The 19,698-nt window shown below is 41.4% G+C and overlaps 1 protein-coding gene across 5 annotated transcripts in view; it reads left to right on the forward strand.

Annotated features, from left to right (window-relative positions):
• The window catches only part of OSMR (oncostatin M receptor), a 294,947-nt gene that overhangs the window by 188,000 nt on the left and 87,249 nt on the right, over window positions 1-19,698 (forward strand). For all 5 annotated transcript variants that reach the window (XM_030193061.1, XM_030193063.1, XM_030193062.1 and 2 more), the window contains one exon: window positions 8,534-8,702. In XM_030193061.1, coding sequence (XP_030048921.1) covers window positions 8,534-8,702 — 169 coding nt within the window. The remainder of the gene's footprint in view (window positions 1-8,533; window positions 8,703-19,698) is intronic.

A 19,698-nucleotide genomic window follows, 5' to 3' on the forward strand; every position in this document is an offset into this window, starting at 1 on the left:
CAGAAATTGTTAGATCATGGAATCAATGAAGTAAGTCATTCCCCTTGAAATGCTCCCTTATTTCCAGTCAAGAAAAAGGAACCAGGGCAGTGGAGAATTGTACAGGATCTGCGGGAACTTAGTTTTGTTGTTAAACATATCTTTCCTAATGTTGAAAATCCCACTACTTTGTTACAAAGCGTGTCCCTCCAATCTTTTCATTCTTCCATCGATCTATCTAACGCTTTTTATTCAATTCCCTTACATTCTGATAGCCATCCTCTCACTGCATTTCAATTTGATGTTACTTATCAATGGACTCGATTGCCCCAAGGTTTTACTGACAGCCCTACTGTATTTTCACAGACATTAGTACAACATATCAAAGAATTTAAATCTCAATATGCATGGCCTGAACGGACTCATTGCAATATGTAGATGATATGTTGATTACCTGTAATGATTTTGATATTTGTGTGCAAGTACTTGTGATTTTTTGACCTTTTTGGCTGTCAAAGGTTACAAGGTGAATAGAAAAAAACTAAAGGTTGCACAGCCTAAGGTTACATTCCTGGGCCACGAACTTGGTGCCCAGCAGCGAACTCTTGGTTCTAAAACCCTGTCTCATGTTTCTAAATTACGCCTGCCCACGAATGTTACTGAACTTAGAGCTGTCTTAGGCATGTTAAATTTTTGCCGTTTGTGGATTCCAAATTATTCTGAAAGAACTAAACCCTTTTACCAGAAATTGTCTGGTAGACATGATTTTAAATATGAAAAAGTTGATTTTACCAATGCTGAAACCTTAGCATTAGTCACTTTAGTTAACGATGTTGTACAAAGCTCACCCTTAGCCACGGTTGATGTGTCCTGTGAAGTACATCTGTGGATAACACATGCTGGTCACACTTGGGCTGCTCTCATGACTCAGGATGATGAGGATATAGCTTGTGGATACCTATCAGGGTCATTTATCCCTGTTGAAATGGGGTTCACTGAATGTGAAAGAGGACTAGTAGCTGCTGCTATGGCTGTATTGAAATTATATAGCTATATTCCTCATTTGCCAGTAGTCATACACAGCTCCCATGATGTTAAGTACCTTTTGAACAAAAATATTAGCTATATGACTCCGTCCAGGTTGCATAAATATCAGGTAGTCTTACTTAGTGTTGTTCATCAATTGCAACCTCTCACATCTGCAGTATTGAAACATTTAGATCCTTTGATAAATATTTCTGAGTCTACTTTTTCACATCAGTGCACTGCGCAATTACCTTCTGTACCTGCCTCATTGAATATCCATTACGAGATCCTTCAGATTGGACCCGTTTGGTTCAGTGATGGATCTTGTCAAAATGGTAATGCTGGTTTTGCTGCCGTCAATTATACGCCAACAGATACTCCTATCGACCTTGTACAATTCCGATTACCACTCGGTTATACAGCACAGACAGGCTGTAGTGTTGTATGTCTTGCAGAACAAATCATTGAATGAAGACATTTCTATTGTTACAGATTCCTGTTATGTTTTTTCTTCATTGCATACTCGCATACATAAATGGAACCAGAGAGGTATGGTCTCCTCTACTGGTCACCCTTTGAGTCATGTGCCTCTATGGAATAAAGTGTTTGAGGCGTTACAAGAATGCCGTAAGAAAAATTTACATAAGACCCCCTCTGGCTGCAGGCAATTCAGTGTAATCAACCTGCAAGTATAAAACTGGCCCCCATGGTTCGAGGAGTTGTGCAGGGACAGGTTTGCAAACTTCTCTTTTTTTTCCAGCAGCCCAGCTTTGATGCCAAGCTTGTACCACCACTTCTTCATGTTCTGGAAACTGTGGTTAATACCAAATCACAGAAAAAGTTTTTACCATAGAAGAAACATTAGGGTGTGTTACTGAACGCATGTATACTACTACGGGACAGAGCGATTTGTCTGGGGAACTAACTACACCATCCTTTTTCCATAGACCCTCTGCAGTTTGTGCAGCACCCCTTGTAGCCCATATGGTACACTGGCGTCGATCTGCTTGAGCAAATGTTCTTTTAATTGTTCAAGAGCAGCCAGTTTTATAGGAGGTTTAGGATACAGTATTAACAAGTACACTGATGTAGATTTGCCCAGGGCTGCTGCTTTAGCAGTTTGATCTGCAACTTGATTCCCCTGGCTATGAGGATCTACTCCTCCGCTGTAGGTAGCACATTTTAGAACAGCAGCTCAAGGTGGCCGCTTAATAGCCTCCAGCAGTCTTAATAGGTTTATTAATAGTAGATAGCAGGCTTAATAGGTTTATTAGATGACGTTAGAAATCCTCTTTGTGCTCAGATCTGTTCAAAATACCAAACAAAACCTAAGGTATATGTGCTGTCTGTGTAAACGGTCAGTGCCTTATGTCATCCCAGTTCACACGCTTGAATTAAAACACGCTTGAATTAAAGCAAACAGCCAACTGAGAGCTAGCGGAAGGCAAGGCTCCTTTTTCTAAAATACGGTCCTGAGTACATATAGCATATCCTACTTTTGAAATTTCTTGTTGATCATGCAGATTAGATCTATCAGTGTACAAAGTCAAATTGGCACAGGTTAATAGGATAGGAGAAAGATCAGGGCGTGGCTTTATAGCCAAGACTATTTGTTGTATACGTGATCCCCTCTACTGTCCCCACTCCTCTTTCAAAGGGGAGCAAGGTTGCAAGTTTGATTTCCACACATTTTTCACTGGTAATGTGGTCTTTAGTCAAAGCCAATTCAACATGCAAGAGACGAGTATTGGTAATAGGCTGAGTTCTAGCCAATATTAACAACTGTGAAACTAAGATTGGTGTGAAGGGAATATTGCAGCACTAACAAAATCAGTTATTTGTATAGCATATGCAGTGGCAATCAAAGTCTGCAAACTGTGTGGCATCCTCTTTACTACAGAATCAAACTGTCTGGAGAAATAACCCAGGGGTTTAAATCCAGTGGGAAATTTCTGAGCCAGTAAACATGTCACAACAGTTTTGTTATGGTGTACATACAAATGAAATCGTAAAGTATAATCTGGTAATGACAGACATGGTTCTTTAATCAAAGATGCCTTTAAATCAACAAAAGCAGAAGATTGTGCCTCTGTGGGAGGTGTAAATTCCTCCTCTATAGAGGGGCTCAGCAGTCTGATTAAAATTTGGAATCCATTGTCTACAAAATACAGTTAGTCCTGAAAACCTTTGTAGAGCAGTTGTGCTGTTAGGGAAACTTACATTTAAAATTGCTGTGATTCTCTTGAGGGTTATTTCTTCCCCTTATCAGTTAAACACACTCAAAGAAATACAACTCTAGATTTATAATACTGCAGTTTGTTCCTTTTAACCTTGAGCCCTATCTGATATAAATAGAGCAGTAAGCCTTTTGTAGCCAGCCTGCATGCTTCTGTTTCATGGGCACACACAAGCAAATCATCTACAATACTGTACCAGAATGGAAGACACGGGGTCATATCTCTGTAAGACAGTTTTCAAGGTCTGTGAAAAATATCCAGGATTCTTGGTGTATCCTTGTGAGAGGGTTCGCCAGGTGTACTGTTGCCCCTTAAAAGTTAAATCTTTCGGAACTCCTGGTGAAGGGCTATCGAGAAAAAGGTGGAGTTTAACTTTATAACAGAAAACAGAAGTTATTGGAATTAAAAGTTCATATACAGTGAGGGTCATTTACCATAATGTCATTTTTAAAATTAATTTCTTATATATTACCTGCAGTGTACATTCAGGTACAGTAGGTATTTTTCTGTCCCTGGAGAGCTCTCAATCTGAGGTAGTGGAGGGTTAAGTGACTTGTCCAAGATCACAAGGAGCTGCAGTAGGATTTGAACCAGGCTCCCCTGGATCTCAGGCTGCTGCTCTAACCTTTAGGCAATTCACTCCACTCCATCATTGTCTGTGTGCATGTTAGGATTGGTGTACAGCTAGCAGCAGCCTAGAAGGGGGTAGTATGCAAGACTCACTGGACGTAAATCCTCTGGACACTCAGGTTGGATAAAGATGTTCCCGGAGAGGCCTTAAGGCAGCCATTCCCAACCCAGTCCTCGGGGCGTACCTAGTTCCATTGGATTTTAAGGATATCCACAATTAGTATTAACGAGCTATATTTGCATGCAATTGAAGCAGTGCATGCAAATCTCGTGCAAATATATGCCCTTAAGCATGCCTCATTAAAGTGAGTACCCTTTATAGAATTGCCCTTCACATCATCTGTGCCTTACTTCAGATATCTGTATCTAGGTATTCACATTGCCATGAATGCTGTTCCCTCATGCCTTAGAAAGTTGTCACTTGGACCAGAAAATTTGTTAGACATAGAGGGGCAGTGTTCAAACTACAAAAAGATATAAAGCCTATAGATTCAAAATAGCTGCAGACCTTGTTGTATCTAATTTTCTCATGAGCACAAAGTACTCATTGACATTTGCATCTTCTTTTTGAGTAGGTAAAATACTTATGGAAAATAGTAAGTAGAAATTTAAAATTGCAATCCTACATATTATTTTCTAATCCTGCCAATCCTTGAAGAGTTATGCTTTCAGAGTTATGCTTTCAGACCAAGTAAAGGTACCCGCACTGTGAAAACCCTGCCTGTAATTTTCAGCCAGATTGTGTGAAGTCATGGACATGAGTACATGGCTTTGAAAATTGTACTGAGATCACAGTGGATGCTGTGGGAACTGTATAAGGTATCACAACAGTAAAATAGGATTTAATGGAGGAAATTGTTTAAAATCATCTTAATGCTGTTTAGTAATATTAACATAGCAACATTTTATTGAAGTTTTGAATAGCCCATAGTGTTGCAAGGTATATGTTCCCTTCAGTAATAGAGTAGGTGTCAAATTTTCACCCTGGGTAGTTTCCATTTGAAACTATGAGCAAGGTATGTGCATGACACAAGTCAGTGTAAATGTCTAGCTCTTAATTTTGCAGATAGTCCATCAGGATTAAAACAACATGAAGGAAACTTTATAACAGGGTGCCTAGGTTAATAGTGCAAGGTATCTCAAAAAAGATATAGCGGAATTAGAAAAGGTTCAAAGACGAGCAATCAGAATGATAAAGGGGGATGGAACTCCTCTCGTATGAGGAAAGGCTAAAGAGGTTAGGGCTCTTCAGCTTGGAAAAGAGATGAATGAGGGGGAGATATGATTAAGGTCTACAAAATCCTGAGTGGTATAGAACGAGTAGAAGTAAATCAATTTTTTACTTGTTCCAAAAGTACAAAGACTAGAGGACACCAGAGAAAGTTACATGGAAATACTTTTAAAACAAATAGGAGAAAATATTTTTTTCACTCAACGAATAGTTAAGTCTCTGGAACTCTTTGCGGAGGATGTGGTAACAGCAGTTAGCGTATTTGTGTTTAAAAAAGGTTGGACAAATTCTCAGAGGAAAAGTCCATAGTCTGGTATTGAGACAGACATGGGAAGCAACTGCTTGCCTTGGGATTTGTAGTATGGAGTGTTGCCATGATTTGGATTTCTGCTTGGTCACTGTTGCTTTGTCTTGTTGATTGCTGGAGGAAGAAAAGAATTACGCAGCTTTAACAGAAAAGAATTATGCAGCCTTAACCCTTGTCCCTGAGGAAAGTGACTGAAACCCGCAGAGTCGGGCGGTTTCAGGGGAAGGTGATTGATGAACTTTTCAGCGAGGCAAGATAAGTGCATAGTTTTCACCAAGTATACATTTTTAAGCAAGTAGTGATTTTATAGCACAAAGGTGATTGGGAAGCATAAAAAAATGAGTGAGTGTTACTCCCTAAAAAAATTCTGTTAGAGTTACCCAATGAAAGAAATGCTATGCCACTTTGTAGCAGCATTATTGACTGCAGTAATAGTGGAAAATATCTGAGGGTACTCTACATACAAAAAAAATAGTTCTTTATATGATATTGGTGTGAACTATTAGAAGCACTTTTATTGAGTTGGTGGCTATTAGTCCTGGTTTGGGTTACTTGTGGCCACTGTTGGAAAGCAGCACAAAATGGCCTCCAGAACTGGAACAATGGTACAATCTTTAATAGAGTGGACCTGACACAGGCCGTTTTTCGGCGCTCAACAGCGCCTGCCTCAGGGGTCAAATACAGTTAGTCTTTACAGGACTTTAAGCAGATTGTACCAAGCTCTCTCAACTGCTGTTGCCGAAATTCTGAGAAAATGCCAAATAGGGCCACTGTTGGAAACAGGATACTGGGCTAGATGGACCATTTGTCTGACCCAATATGGTTACTCTTATGTTCTTATGAGGCGCTAATTTTTAGCTTATTTTATAAAGACCCATAAGTACCTGTCTTCCTTTATTAAATACTAGCACAAATCCTTCAGAAATAGCATCTAGAAGCAGGCCTAAATGATAATGCATAAAGTACACTGTATTTTATTAAATACATGCTCAGACTCCTCCCCTGAACATGCCTTCTGTACAGGTATATGCCAGCTTGCACCATGCGTATGTTTAAACATGATTTAGTTTTATAAGAGCCCACTTATGTGTGAAAGTTGTATATAAGATTCCCCTATGTGAGGGCAGTTCTATAACTGGGCTTTTGATAGAAACCTATTCTATAAAGGATCATGAGCACCTGCTTTGCTTTATAGGATACTAATGTAACTGCTTAAACACATGCTTAAAAGCTGGGTGTGTACAGCACATTTGCATATATATGCCAAAGTTAATCAATATGTTAATGTGGAAGGAGGGGAGGGGAGATGGGGGGGGGGGGAAGGTGGAGGGGAAGGGGGAACAAAATAAAATGTTGATGATAGCAGTTTAGCTGTATTAGCACGAGTTTGAAATGCTTGTTACCAAAGTTCTACTGATTGACATGGAATTGTTTCATGTATACATTCATCAATAAAAAATTATTAAACTCTAAAAGCTGGGTGTGAGTACCAGTGACATAACCATGGGGGGGAGTTGGGGGTTTGTGCCCCCCATTTGAGTTCAGGCGCCCCCCCCCCAAAAAAAATAATTGATGTGCTGTCTGCTGGTTTGGCTGGCAGGGGGGCCCCAGGCCCCACTATGAGAAGCCCTCCTACATCCAATGCTTGTTTTTCTGAGCCACTGCGCTGCCTGCCCTGCTTCCCCTCTCCCTTGCATGCATAAAAACTGAGCATGCACAGGGGCGGGCCTCACTTGCGCATGCTTAGTGTCACTAAAACCAAGCTTGGCGGGCCTCACTTGCGCATGCTTAGTGTCACTAAAACCAAGCTTGGGGGTGGGGGAAGCAGGGTGGGCAGCACTGTGGCTCAGGTAAATAAACATCGGCTGGAGAAGGCTTCCGTTGGCAGGATTTTGGACCCCTGCCAGCCGTGGTTTGTGGGGTTGCGCCGGGTTTGGAGAGCAGTAGGGAGGTGGGGCAAAATGTGCCTCCCCCCCTTTAGGCTCAGGCCCCTCCCCCCAAACCTGAGGTCTGGCTATGCGCCTGGTGATTACTTAACCAGCCATAGAGCTGGTATTTGTATTAGCTCCTAAATGCCACAGGTACACATATATTGAATGTGCGCATAAGTGTTTATCCGGTCCAATTTCTGCCTATGTGTACATCTCTCACAAATTTACACCGCATAAATACATATTTACAGAATAGCACTTGGGTGGAATTCTGGCAGTTAAAGTGCATCTCTGCAAGCCTCATGCATGCATTCCATTATTTGAAACTTGCATATAATCAGTGTATAAATGGTAACATCTGTGTTATAGACTTACTCCCTAAGAATACAGCTGAAAATGAAATAATGTTTGTGCACTGTTTGCTCCCCCAACCTAAGTGCAATCCTGAATATGGCTCTTTTTATCTGGCTAAAAGTAAGCATTCTGGGGAAGTTTGCATATGCATGTCTGAAGCTGTTCTGAAGTGTATGGCATTCTGCCAGGGCAATATTTTCAAGTGAATGCCTGTTTACCCTGATAAACCACCCTGAGAAAATTGTCTTTTTGCTTTCACAGCATGAGTTCTTTTAGCTGGCTTATGCAGAGATATCCCCAGGGGCATGTTTAAGGAGTGGGAATACAATAGTGCGCATACATTACATTTTTAAACATATATGCTCTGTATTGCCTCAACTTGGACACCTGTAAAATCAGCACAGACACTTGTGTACCCACAGTATAAGTGCTTATGTAATTTGCAATTACATGGTTTGTTTTTCGATTCTTCCTTTCCTAATTATACAGAAATGGGGCAAACATTTGAATGCCTGACTATTGTACTATCTGCAACTTCCTCCTAAGTGATCTTTCAGTTCATTATAATCTTTTTTTTTTTTTTTTTTTATCCTTTGGTTTCCATTGTTGATTGCAATAGAACCTACACATATGAGTTTGTCTTGGGCAGACTGGATGGACCATGCAGGTCTTTTTCTGCCGTCATCTACTATGTTACTATGTATGTACTGTTAGTCAATAGATCATACATAACTGTGTCGTATTCAGATGGATTCAGTGATGCTGCTTTACGGCAGTCTTCTATAGTTGAATTTTCATGGAAGTTGAATGACTGTCCGACTTTGCTTTTATTTTACAGCACAATATATCAGTAAAAGGTCTGCTTTCCATGTCACATTACAATACCATCATAAACCAATTACAGCCATATACAATCTATTCCTTGAGAGTTCGCTGTAGTGCCTCTGATCATTTTTGGAAGTGGAGCAATTGGAGTGAAAAATTGTCCATCAGAACAAGGGAGGTTGGTAAGTACAATTCATGGAGAGGCAAACAGCTTTCAGCTTGCCTGTAGAATCTTCAATAACTTTATGGCAATTCTTACATCAGACCAATCCCTATAAATTAATATTTCAGATTTTTGTAGAAATTTGTAAATAAAGATGTCTGTCTCAATATTTTGCAATATTTCTGTTTCATTTTAATTGATAGTGTAAAATGCAGAATTATTCAATATATTTGTACAGTTTGATCTTTGTAACGTGTGACTGCCTTACTTTCATTGTGCAGCAAAGTAAATTGTCTCATGTGGCTATCCCAGATTCCTTTAGAATAGAGTTCTTCATTGTAAGGGCTTGGAGTAATGGTGGCCCCAGTCAACCCTAAGTATGGCTCCATGCCTCTGTCTGTCAGTACACACTCTCCCTTATCTTCTCTAGAGTCTTGAAACTGGTGTTGCCTTCAGAACTGCTGTTCTGTTTTCTTCTGGCATTGCAAAGCTGTGATAGAGTTTGACATATGGTACCTGAAATTCTCATGGGCACTACATGACTCAAACTGATAGTCATGTGCTACCAGAAGAAAACAGAAAAGAAGTTCAAGAAGCAATGTCAGAAGTATGCATCCAAGAAGGGTTGGGAAGTAATTAACAAACTGAGGAGGGAACCAGCTTGGAGGGGATGAAGTGGCCCAGCCTCTAGATGAACTTGTGACTACTTAGGACGGCAGTACAAATCTGGCATGTGCAGGAGAGCCTTTCCCTGCTTCTCTTCTCACTGCTGGGCCTGCCGCTGTACCCCACTCCCAAACTTCCTCCTTGCTGGAAGATTAAAGAAGCATCAGCATTACGTGGAGCCTGTAAGCACAGACCAGTGTTGAAGCACCATTTTGCCCTGCCCCCCTTTAAGATAGACCTCCTGTTGGAGGGAGCAAGACGATGTAGAGCTTCAATGTGGGTCTGTGCTTAGAGGGCCCATGCAGCTCTGATACTTCTTTAATCATCTGGCAGGTCCAAGAGGAGTAGGGGTGGCAGTGTTGGGCCTGGAACAAGAAGGGAAGGCCAGGGGGAGGGGTGATTCTAGACGGGTGGTGTGGGGGAAGGGGAAATGCTAGCCAACTGGAAAGGGTGCAAGTGGTGGGGGGGGGGGGGTTATAGAGAAAGTGGAGGTACATAGCTGAAGGTTTGTCTAAGGCATCCAGTCTTGATCTGGAGCCAGCACAAATACTGGATGTCCTAGACAAACCTTGAGCCATGCACCTCCCCTTTCTCTCTAACCCCCAATTTTGTAGGGCCTGCTGATTTTATTCTTATTTGCCTAATATAGAGGATCATTTTATACAATATCGCCTATAATGTGTTCGTGGAAAAATGGCACATCTACAGTATTTGCATGCTAATTTATAGAGAGTTATACATGCCAATGTGTCTTTATAAAATGCTAGCACACTTCCTGCAGAAATTGCAGGTAAGATGAACCCATGTACATCTACACTAACTCGAAAGCTGGTGTAAATAAATATGCGTACAACACATGCAATCACATGTATTTTATAAAGTATGTTTGTAAATTGTAACTCTGCTCACACTCTTCCCAGACACCTTGCAAGAGCATGCCTAAGTCACGTACAGTTTGTGTGTTCTTACCGTTGCGCATAGTTCTATTCAAGGGGTAATCTTGTTAGTGTCATTTACAAGCATATTCACATGAAAATGCCTTTATAAAATTACCCTTATAAGGAGTAGTTTTATACGGGGACAAGTAGGCACTTGATTGCTGCATCTACTATATGCTGGCTACTCAGAAAAAAAAATGACTGCAAAATACTATGGCTAGATTGATTTATTTATTTGGATTTTGCTCACACCTTTTTCAGTAGTAGCCCAAGGTGAGTTACATTCAGGTACACTGGGTATTTTCTCTGTCCCTGGAGGGCTCCTAATTTAATTTTTGTACCTGAGGCAATGGAGGGTTAAGTGACTTGCTCAAGATCACAAGGAGCAGCAGTGGGATTTGAAGTGGCCACCACTGGATGTCAAGACCGGTGCTCTAACCACTAGGCCACTCCTCTTCTGTGTAAGTTACATTAGCTACCTAAGGAAGGACAGGTTACCTTTCATTATTGTACTGTAATATTTAGGATAATACATGGCTTGGCTCCGTTCTACATGATAATTCTGTTTACTTTTGCGCCTTCAAGTAGATTATCACGCAGTAGAACCCTGTTAGTGAAATCTTCTGCTCAGTGTGCAGCAGCCAAAAAAAGCAAAGCGAATGTTAGGGATAATTGGGAAAGAATGGAGAATAAAATGAAAACTAAAACTATCATAATGCCTTTGTATTAAACACTATGGGCCTGATTTTCAGTGTGAGTTACCAGCTGGGAGTGACTGCTGACTGGTTAACTTGCGTCTCGGCAGATAACCGGTCTTTTCAGCAGAATTTTAGTGGTTATCGCAGCTGAAAATGTTGAGGGTGTTCTGGAGGCATGACCAGTTACGTCCATATATTCGGAAATTAACTGGCCAGGCTCAGTTGCCAAATAAGGCCACGTAAGAAACAGGCCTATATTTGCCTGCTAAGCCATGGCCGGTTAAGTCTCCAGTATTAAAAAATATATATATATTTATGCACTTTATATTTACATACACACATTTTTTTTCTTTGGTGTACATTATTGATAGTTATGTGTCCTCTTTTCTTCTTACTTGTCCTATGTTTCATGCGATATTACTTCTTTATCATCGTGGTTCTTTAAATCATTAATGCCATATGGATATTTATTTATACTAAGCTGGATAGTCCATGTATGGTCTATTTGATTTTAATTTTTAACTATTAATGTGTAATTCCACTTTTAACAATATCAATTGTGTATTTTCCATGCTTTTTTTCATGCATTTCATATCTCCATTTGAGTTCCTATGCCAGTCCTGTCTTTTGGTTGCAGTTTAATGTAATATGTACTTTTATCTACAAATATTGTAGTCTGCAGGAGAAGGAGATCAGATAGCAGATGAGTAGTAGACACCTTCTCTTAAATGGTACAGCATTTCTGTATCCATTTATTCTAACAACACTGGTGGAAAAAAGCTTGGTAAACTCTGAAAGAACTGGGTAACTATGATAGTAATAGCTGCCTGTTGACATTTATGTAACATTTATCCAGTCAGTATCAGGGTAATTGAAATCACCCATTATTATAGATTTGCCCAATTTGCCAGCTTTCCTAATCTCTGTAAACATTTCTTCATCCATCTGTTCGTTCTATCCCGGTGGACGGTAGTATAGCCCTACAAGAATACTTTTTCCTTTCACACATGGAATTTCTGTCCATAATGATTCCACACTGCTATCTGTGTCATGTGGAATGTTTATTTTATTTGACTCAATTCCCTCTTTAACATATAGCGCAATCCCCCTTCCAATTTGATCCTCTCTATCATTGCAATGCAATTTGTACCCTGTTAACACACCAGCTTATTTTCGAAAGAGACGGACGCCCATCTTCCAACACAAATCGGTGTCAGCTAAACGAGCTGTGATTGGCTGACAAAAACTTGGAGGGACTTAATGGAAATGGAAGGCAGTCTAGGCAGCTGAATAAGTGGTGCAGTGGTTAGAACACAGGTCTTGTAATCAGAAGGTGGCTGGTTCAAATCCCACTATTACTATTGTTTTAATTTGGACGTCCCTGACTGCACTTGCATGTTTTTTTTTTTGGACGTCCCTGACTGCACTTGTATGGTTTTTTTTCTTCCGATTTTTGCTCTCTGCATGGGTCCCGCGCAGCACCAACTAAACTAAAATTGCTCTGGTTCGAATCCCCCTATTACTATTGTTTTAATTTGGACGTCCCTGACTGCACTTGCATGGTTTTTTTGGGACGTCCCTGACTGCACTTGCATGGTTTTTTTTTGGACGTCCCTGACTGCACTTGCATGGTTTTTTTTCTTCCGATTTTTGCTTTCTGCATGGGTCCCGCGCAGCACCAACTAAACTAAAATTGCTCCGGAGACCTGCATACTGCTGTCGTGGAGCTAGGTATGATATTTGAGGCTGGCATAGAGGCATCTCAGGGGGACCAGTCACTATGAATGCTGGCCCTTCCCACGACCAAATGGCTTGGATTAGGTCCGTTTTTTAGATGGCCAGCAGCGGTTTCAATTATCGCTGAAAACACATGGGCGTTCACGTTCGATTATGCCCCTCACAGTGTCCCATTGATTGTCCTTTTTCCACCAAGTCTCTGAGATGCCTATTATATCTACCTCATCATTTAGTGCTATATATTCTAACTCTTCCATCTTATTTTTTAGGCTTCTAGCATTTGTATACTGTCACTTCAATTTGTGTTTTTTCCTTTGATCTACAAACTGCTTAGAAGTTGAAGGGGATAATGTGCATCCTTTTTCCTTCTCTCTCATTAAGCACACCTGGCTTACTTTCAACATTGTTGAAACCTCTCTACTGGGATTCTCTAAATGTCTTGTTTCAATATTATCTTTAAGGATACTCCACACAGAACCATGCGCTCCTGTGTGACTATCAACTCCCCACACCCCATTCTAGTTTAAATGCTGCTCTATCTCCTTTTTAAAAGTTAGTGCCAGCAGCCTGGTTCCATCCTGGTTAAGGTGGAGCCCATCCTTTCGGAACAATCTCCCCCTTTCCCAGAACCTCGCCCAGTTTCTAATAAATCTAAATCCCTCATTCCTGCACCATCGTCTCAACCATGCATTGAGACTTTGGAGCTCTGCCTGCCTTTTGGGTCCTGCGCGTGGAATGGGGAGCATCTCTGAAAATGCTCCCCTGGAGGATTTGGGCTTTAGCTTTCTACCTCCCTCCCATATTTTCCTATGTCATTGGTACCCACATGTACCATGTCAGCTTCCTCCTCCCCAGCACTATCTAAGATCCTGTCTAGGTGACGCGTGAGGTCCGCCACCTTCGCACCAGGCAGGCAAGTCACCAGGCGATCCTCACACCCAGCTATCTATATCCCTAATGGTCGAATCACCAACTGCAACAGCCATCCTAACCCTTCCCACCTGGGCTTTACAGGTATCTGCTTTACTGTTTGTTCCTCTGGAAAAACCTGCTAATGTCACATTAGATTCCATCTGGGATGCAGTTGCAAGTCTTGAAAGATTCTTTTTGGCTAATAAATCTGACATTGACGTTGCTTTGCATGACTGTGAATCTAAGTTAGTGACCCAAGAGGCAAAATTAGATGGTGTTCAACGGAATGTTGTGAATCTACAGAAAAAGGGAGATTTACATGGATTTGGCATTTGTGGTTTAGAATAGCTAAATTTGAGAACTTTGCTAGAAGATTGAATCTTCGTTTTGTAAATTTTCCTAAGTCTATGAATAGAACTCAGAAGTATTGAGGAAAGATTTGCAGGAAGTTCTTGGAATCCCTAAGGAGCTATTACTACCAACGTTACGGGATATCAAGCAGGGGAGATATTTCTGAAGATGGCCTAAATGTCACTCAGATACTAGAAACATCATTGGAAGAAGAAATTGCGAGATCTACCTTTCTGATGACATTTGTGTTGGCTCCAGATAAACATCATTGGAAGAAGAAACAGCTAGATCTAACCTTGACATTTGTTTTGGTTCCTGATAAAGACTGGGTCATGATTCTATATTTTAGGAATCACGAGAAACTGTTTTTGGTTGGGAAGGTATTGATATTTCCAGATATTTATGCTGAAACACAGGAGAAGAGAAAGCAATTTTTGTTAATGCGGCTGAAAGCTTTGGTTCTCGGCGCACATTTGTTTTTACAATTTCCATGTAATTGTTTGATTCAGTTAGAAGGTAACCGATTCCTATTCCTTGATCCCAAACAGTTTAGAGCATTTCTTGTTAATCGGTGTTCAACTGCCTTCCATTAGTCAGGGGAATTAAAGGGGTAAATATGTTGGAAGTTTAAATAATATATTTGTTTAGGTCTTCTTTGTCTCTTTCTTTTCTAATTTTTTGTGATTCTAATAATAACTAACCTTAATTTCCATTCTGGTTTTTCCCCCATATTTGTGGACTTATAGGGAGTTATTGTGCTTAAAAATTCTGGTTCTTCTAACATAATTTATTGTTCTTTAGTTGATTTATGTACTTGACTTCATACTTATGCATGTTTATCCTCACCCATTTCTATTCTTCTATCACCTTCTCCCACTACTCCAACCAGAGTTACACCTAATCACACTGACCACCCTTCAACATCTTCTGTCCTTCTGTGACTGTTCTCTTGTGCTTGACTGCTTAAATATTTTAAATTTAAATGCTTTACTTTTTGTCTATTAGATTGTAAGCTCTTTGAGCAGGGACTGTCTTTCTTCTGTGTTTGTACAGCGCTGCGTACACTTTGTAGCGCTCTAGAAATGTTAAATAGTAGTAGTAGTAGTAGTATACCACCATAACTTCTTTTGTACTTGTCCCCTACTGAACTTGACAAATGCCTTTACGGTATTATGTAAGCCACATTGAGCCTGCAAATAGGTGGGAAAATGTGGGATACAAATGTAACAAATAAAATAAATATTGTAAAAGTCAATAAAGATAAGATAAAATGAGAAAAAGAATAAAAGAATAAATTAATACAAACAAGATGTGTTAGAATAATACAAAAGAGATGACAACAGTTTTTAAGATATCAAGTTATAAATGGGTTCTTCCTAGATTGATTAAAAACATATTTTTTGAAAGAAAGTTCCTAGGGTATTTAATATGGTCTTCATTGATAGCTTTATTTCAGAGCTTTTCTTTGTCATTCCAGTATTTGTTATATATAGGGAAGGCAATTTTCAAAAACCATTACTGTCCATGAGAAAGTCAATACAGTTTTAAATGAAAAGATATGTTGGCTGGAATGAGGGCAATTCTTGAGATCCCATCCCTTGTCCCACAGAAAATCTCCTTCTATATTTTCTTTTCAGAATCTGGCTGCATGCTTGTTCTTTATGACACCTTGTTAATAAAAAGATTTAAAAAAAAAAGAATCTGGCCTCAAAACCAGCTCTGTAGTTGTTCACCTCGGTGCAACTGGCACTTAGCAGCAAAGCAACATGTAGAAGGAAACACCATTTCTGCACAGTTCTTATAAGTGGCTTACTTCAGGTGATGCTGCTTATGAACTGCCTGCAGTGCCACGGGACATCAGTGTAGTTCTTAACCATCTGACTCTTAGTGATCAAGTACCTGACCTGGAAGATCACATTTTTGGTGGTGGTTACTTTAGCCCACAGAAATTGTGAGTTGCAGGTCCTAGTGACTTGTCCACATTTAACCTGATGATGTCATAATAAAGTGGTACTTTAGCAGGCTTACTTTCGACACAAATTGGGAGATGGGCATCCTCCCAGGGTCGCCCAAATCGGCATAATCGAAAGCCGATTTTGGGCGCCCTCAACTTCTTTCTGTCGCGTGGACGACCAAAGTTCCCAGGGGGCATTTCGGAAGCATAGTGAAAGCGGGACTGGGGCGTGCTTAAAAAAATGGGTGTCCTCGGCAGATTAGGAAAAAAGAACGGTGTCCCTGATGAGCACTTGGCCGACTTGGACCATTTTATTGTTGGGACCAAGCCTCAAAAAGTTGCCCGAACTGACCAGAGGGAATCAAGGATGACCTCCCCTTACTCCCCCAGTGGTCACTAACCCGCCTCTATGCTAGCCTCAGATATCATACCCAGCTCCATGACAGAAGTATACAGGTCCCTGGAGCAGTTTTAGTGGGTACTGCAGTGCACTTCAGGCAGGTGGACCCAGGCCCATACCCCCCACCCTACCTGTTACATTTGTGGTGGTAAATGTGAGCCCTCCACAACCCACCACAAACCCACTGTACCCACATGTAGGTGCCCCCCTTCATCCCTAAGGGCTATGGTAGTGGTGTACAGTTGTGGGGAGTGGGTTTATTTTGGGGGGGGGGTTGAGGGGCTCAGCACACAAGGTAAGGGAGCTATGCACCTTGGTAGCTTTTTCTGAAGACCACTGCAGTGCCCCCTAGGGTGCCCGGTTGGTGTCTTGGCATGTCAGGGGGACCAGTGCACTACGAATGCTGGCTCCTCCCACGACCAAATGGCTTGAATTTGGTTGTTTCTGAGATGGGCGTCCTCGGTTTCCATTATCAACGAAAATCGGGGACGACCATCTCTAAGGTCGATCTAAATGTTGAGATGTTTTTGCCAGCCTGTATGCCAGCCTCAAATGTCATACACAGCTCCCTGACAGCAGTATGCAGGTCCCTGGAGCAGTTTTAGTGGGTGCAGTGCATTTCATGCAGGTGGACCCAGGCCTATCCCCCCCCCCCCCTACCAGTTACAGTTGTGGTGGTAAATGTGAGCCCTTCAAAACCCACCACAAACCCACTGTACCCACATGTCGTTGCCCCCTTCACCCCTTAGGGCTATGGTAGTGGTGTACAGTTGTGGGGAGTGGGTTTATTTTGGGGGGGGGGTTGAGGGGCTCAGCACACAAGGTAAGGGAGCTATGCACCTTGGTAGCTTTTTCTGAAGACCACTGCAGTGCCCCCTAGGGTGCCCGGTTGGTGTCTTGGCATGTCAGGGGGACCAGTGCACTACGAATGCTGGCTCCTCCCACGACCAAATGGCTTGAATTTGGTTGTTTCTGAGATGGGCGTCCTCGGTTTCCATTATCAACGAAAATCGGGGACGACCATCTCTAAGGTCGATCTAAATGTTGAGATGTTTTTGCCAGCCTGTATGCCAGCCTCAAATGTCATACACAGCTCCCTGACAGCAGTATGCAGGTCCCTGGAGCAGTTTTAGTGGGTGCAGTGCATTTCATGCAGGTGGACCCAGGCCTATCCCCCCCCCCTACCAGTTACAGTTGTGGTGGTAAATGTGAGCCCTTCAAAACCCACCACAAACCCACTGTACCCACATGTCGTTGCCCCCTTCACCCCTTAGGGCTATGGTAGTGGTGTATCGCTCCATGGTGCGACCGCACCTGGAGTATTGTGTTCAGTACTGGTCTCCGTATCTCAAAAAAGATATAGTAGAATTGGAAAAGGTACAGCGAAGGGCGACGAAAATGATAGTGGGGATGGGACGACTTTCCTATGAAGAGAGGCTGAGAAGGCTAGGGCTTTTCAGCTTGGAGAAGAGACGGCTGAGGGGAGATATGATAGAAGTGTATAAAATAATGAGTGGAATGGATCGGGTGGATGTGAAGCGACTGTTCACGCTATCCAAAAATACTAGGACTAGAGGGCATGAGTTGAAGCTACAGTGTGGTAAATTTAAAACGAATCGGAGAAAGTTTTTCTTCACCCAACGTGTAATTAGACTCTGGAATTCGTTGCCGGAGAACGTGGTACGGGCGGTTAGCTTGACGGAGTTTAAAAAGGGGTTAGATAGATTCCTAAAGGACAAGTCCATAGACCGCTATTAAATGGACTTGGAAAAATTCCGCATTTTTAGGTATAACTTGTCTGGAATGTTTTTACGTTTGGGGAGCGTGCCAGGTGCCCTTGACCTGGATTGGCCACTGTCGGTGACAGGATGCTGGGCTAGATGGACCTTTGGTCTTTCCCAGTATGGCACTACTTACGTACTTATGTACTTATGTACAGTTGTGGGGAGTGGGTTTTGGGGGCTCAGCTCACAAGGTAAGGGAGCTATGCACCTGGGAGCAATTTATGAAGTCCACTGCAGTGCCCCCTAGGGTGCCCGGTTGGTTCCTGGCATGTGAGGGGGACCAGTGCACTACGAATGCTGGCTCCCCCCCATACATATAAAGGTCCTTGGACCTCTGGATTGCAAGAGATTTGTTGCCTTTTACTTTCCGTGGGCTAAAACCGATAGAAAGTCCACTCGGTTCTTCTTTTATTCCTAATAGACCTTGGAGCAAGGTGAGAAAAAGTATAATTTCTAATTGAATAGTTTGTATTGGCTGTGCAGGTCTGACCTTAGAGACATGTCAAGGCTTATAATGTTATGGTGATGTCAGTCAGATGAGGTTATGACCAGTGGCAGCCTCAACCTTTTACTCTGCAATCAGAACAATAAAGTAAGATCCTAAAGGTTCCAAGTTGGTGACCTAGCAGAAAAATCAACAGTGATGTATCTCCTTTGAAGATGTATGCAAAGCTGCAGTGTGGAGTTTGGGTCACACATTAACATTTCAGTGTTGTCCAGACACAGTCTATCAGTGGGACAGTGTTGTGGACTGTCTCTTCTATTGCCTTATTGATGGATAGAACCCAACTTGACAAAGGACCTAGTCTGTGGTTTTGGATTTTCTGATTAATAATAGAAAATGGTATGTTGCCTAACAAAAATATTTCCCACTTATAGGGTATTCTTGTCAACTATTTCCCCCCTTTGTTGTTCAGGATTACTACTACTACTATTTAGCATTTCTATAGCGCTACAAGGCGTACGCAGCGCTGCACAAACATAGAAGAAAGACAGTCCCTGCTCATGTTCAGGATAACTCTTAACTAGAGAAATCACACATTTTTTCTTAGTTATGTGTATTTGCTTGTCTTCAAAAACATGAAGGTGCTAAATTCGTACAGACATTTTCTAGTCACACACTCAGTTCAAGTTAATTTTATTCTTGATATACCGCAACGTTATAAATAATACCTAAGCATTTTATTTAAAAAACATTATAAAATAGGATGGAGCTTAACACATCAAAACAGAACAAACATAAAAGGACAAAACCAAAGAACATAAGATGAGTCAAGGAAACAAAACAAAAGGAAAGAGTCAAGGAAACTTAGTTACAAACTTCATAGGGTAAAAGGGAACCATAGGGAAGGGTAGAACAAGAGGCAGGAGGCTATCCTCTATAAAAGAATTGACTTCGGTTCTGAGAAAAAGCCTAAGAAAAATAATGCATGTTCAGGGTAGTTTTAAACTTTCGGAAGGAAGGTTCTGTCCTAAAGGACAAAGGAAGGCTGTTCTAAAGTGTTAGTGCAGCAACACAGGTATTCCTGATGCTATCAAGCCAGATATGAGGGTGTGATGGGATAGTCAAAACAT

This window comes from Microcaecilia unicolor, chromosome 2, assembly GCF_901765095.1.
Source record: "Microcaecilia unicolor chromosome 2, aMicUni1.1, whole genome shotgun sequence".
In the NCBI taxonomy this organism is placed as follows: Eukaryota; Metazoa; Chordata; class Amphibia; order Gymnophiona; family Siphonopidae; genus Microcaecilia; species Microcaecilia unicolor.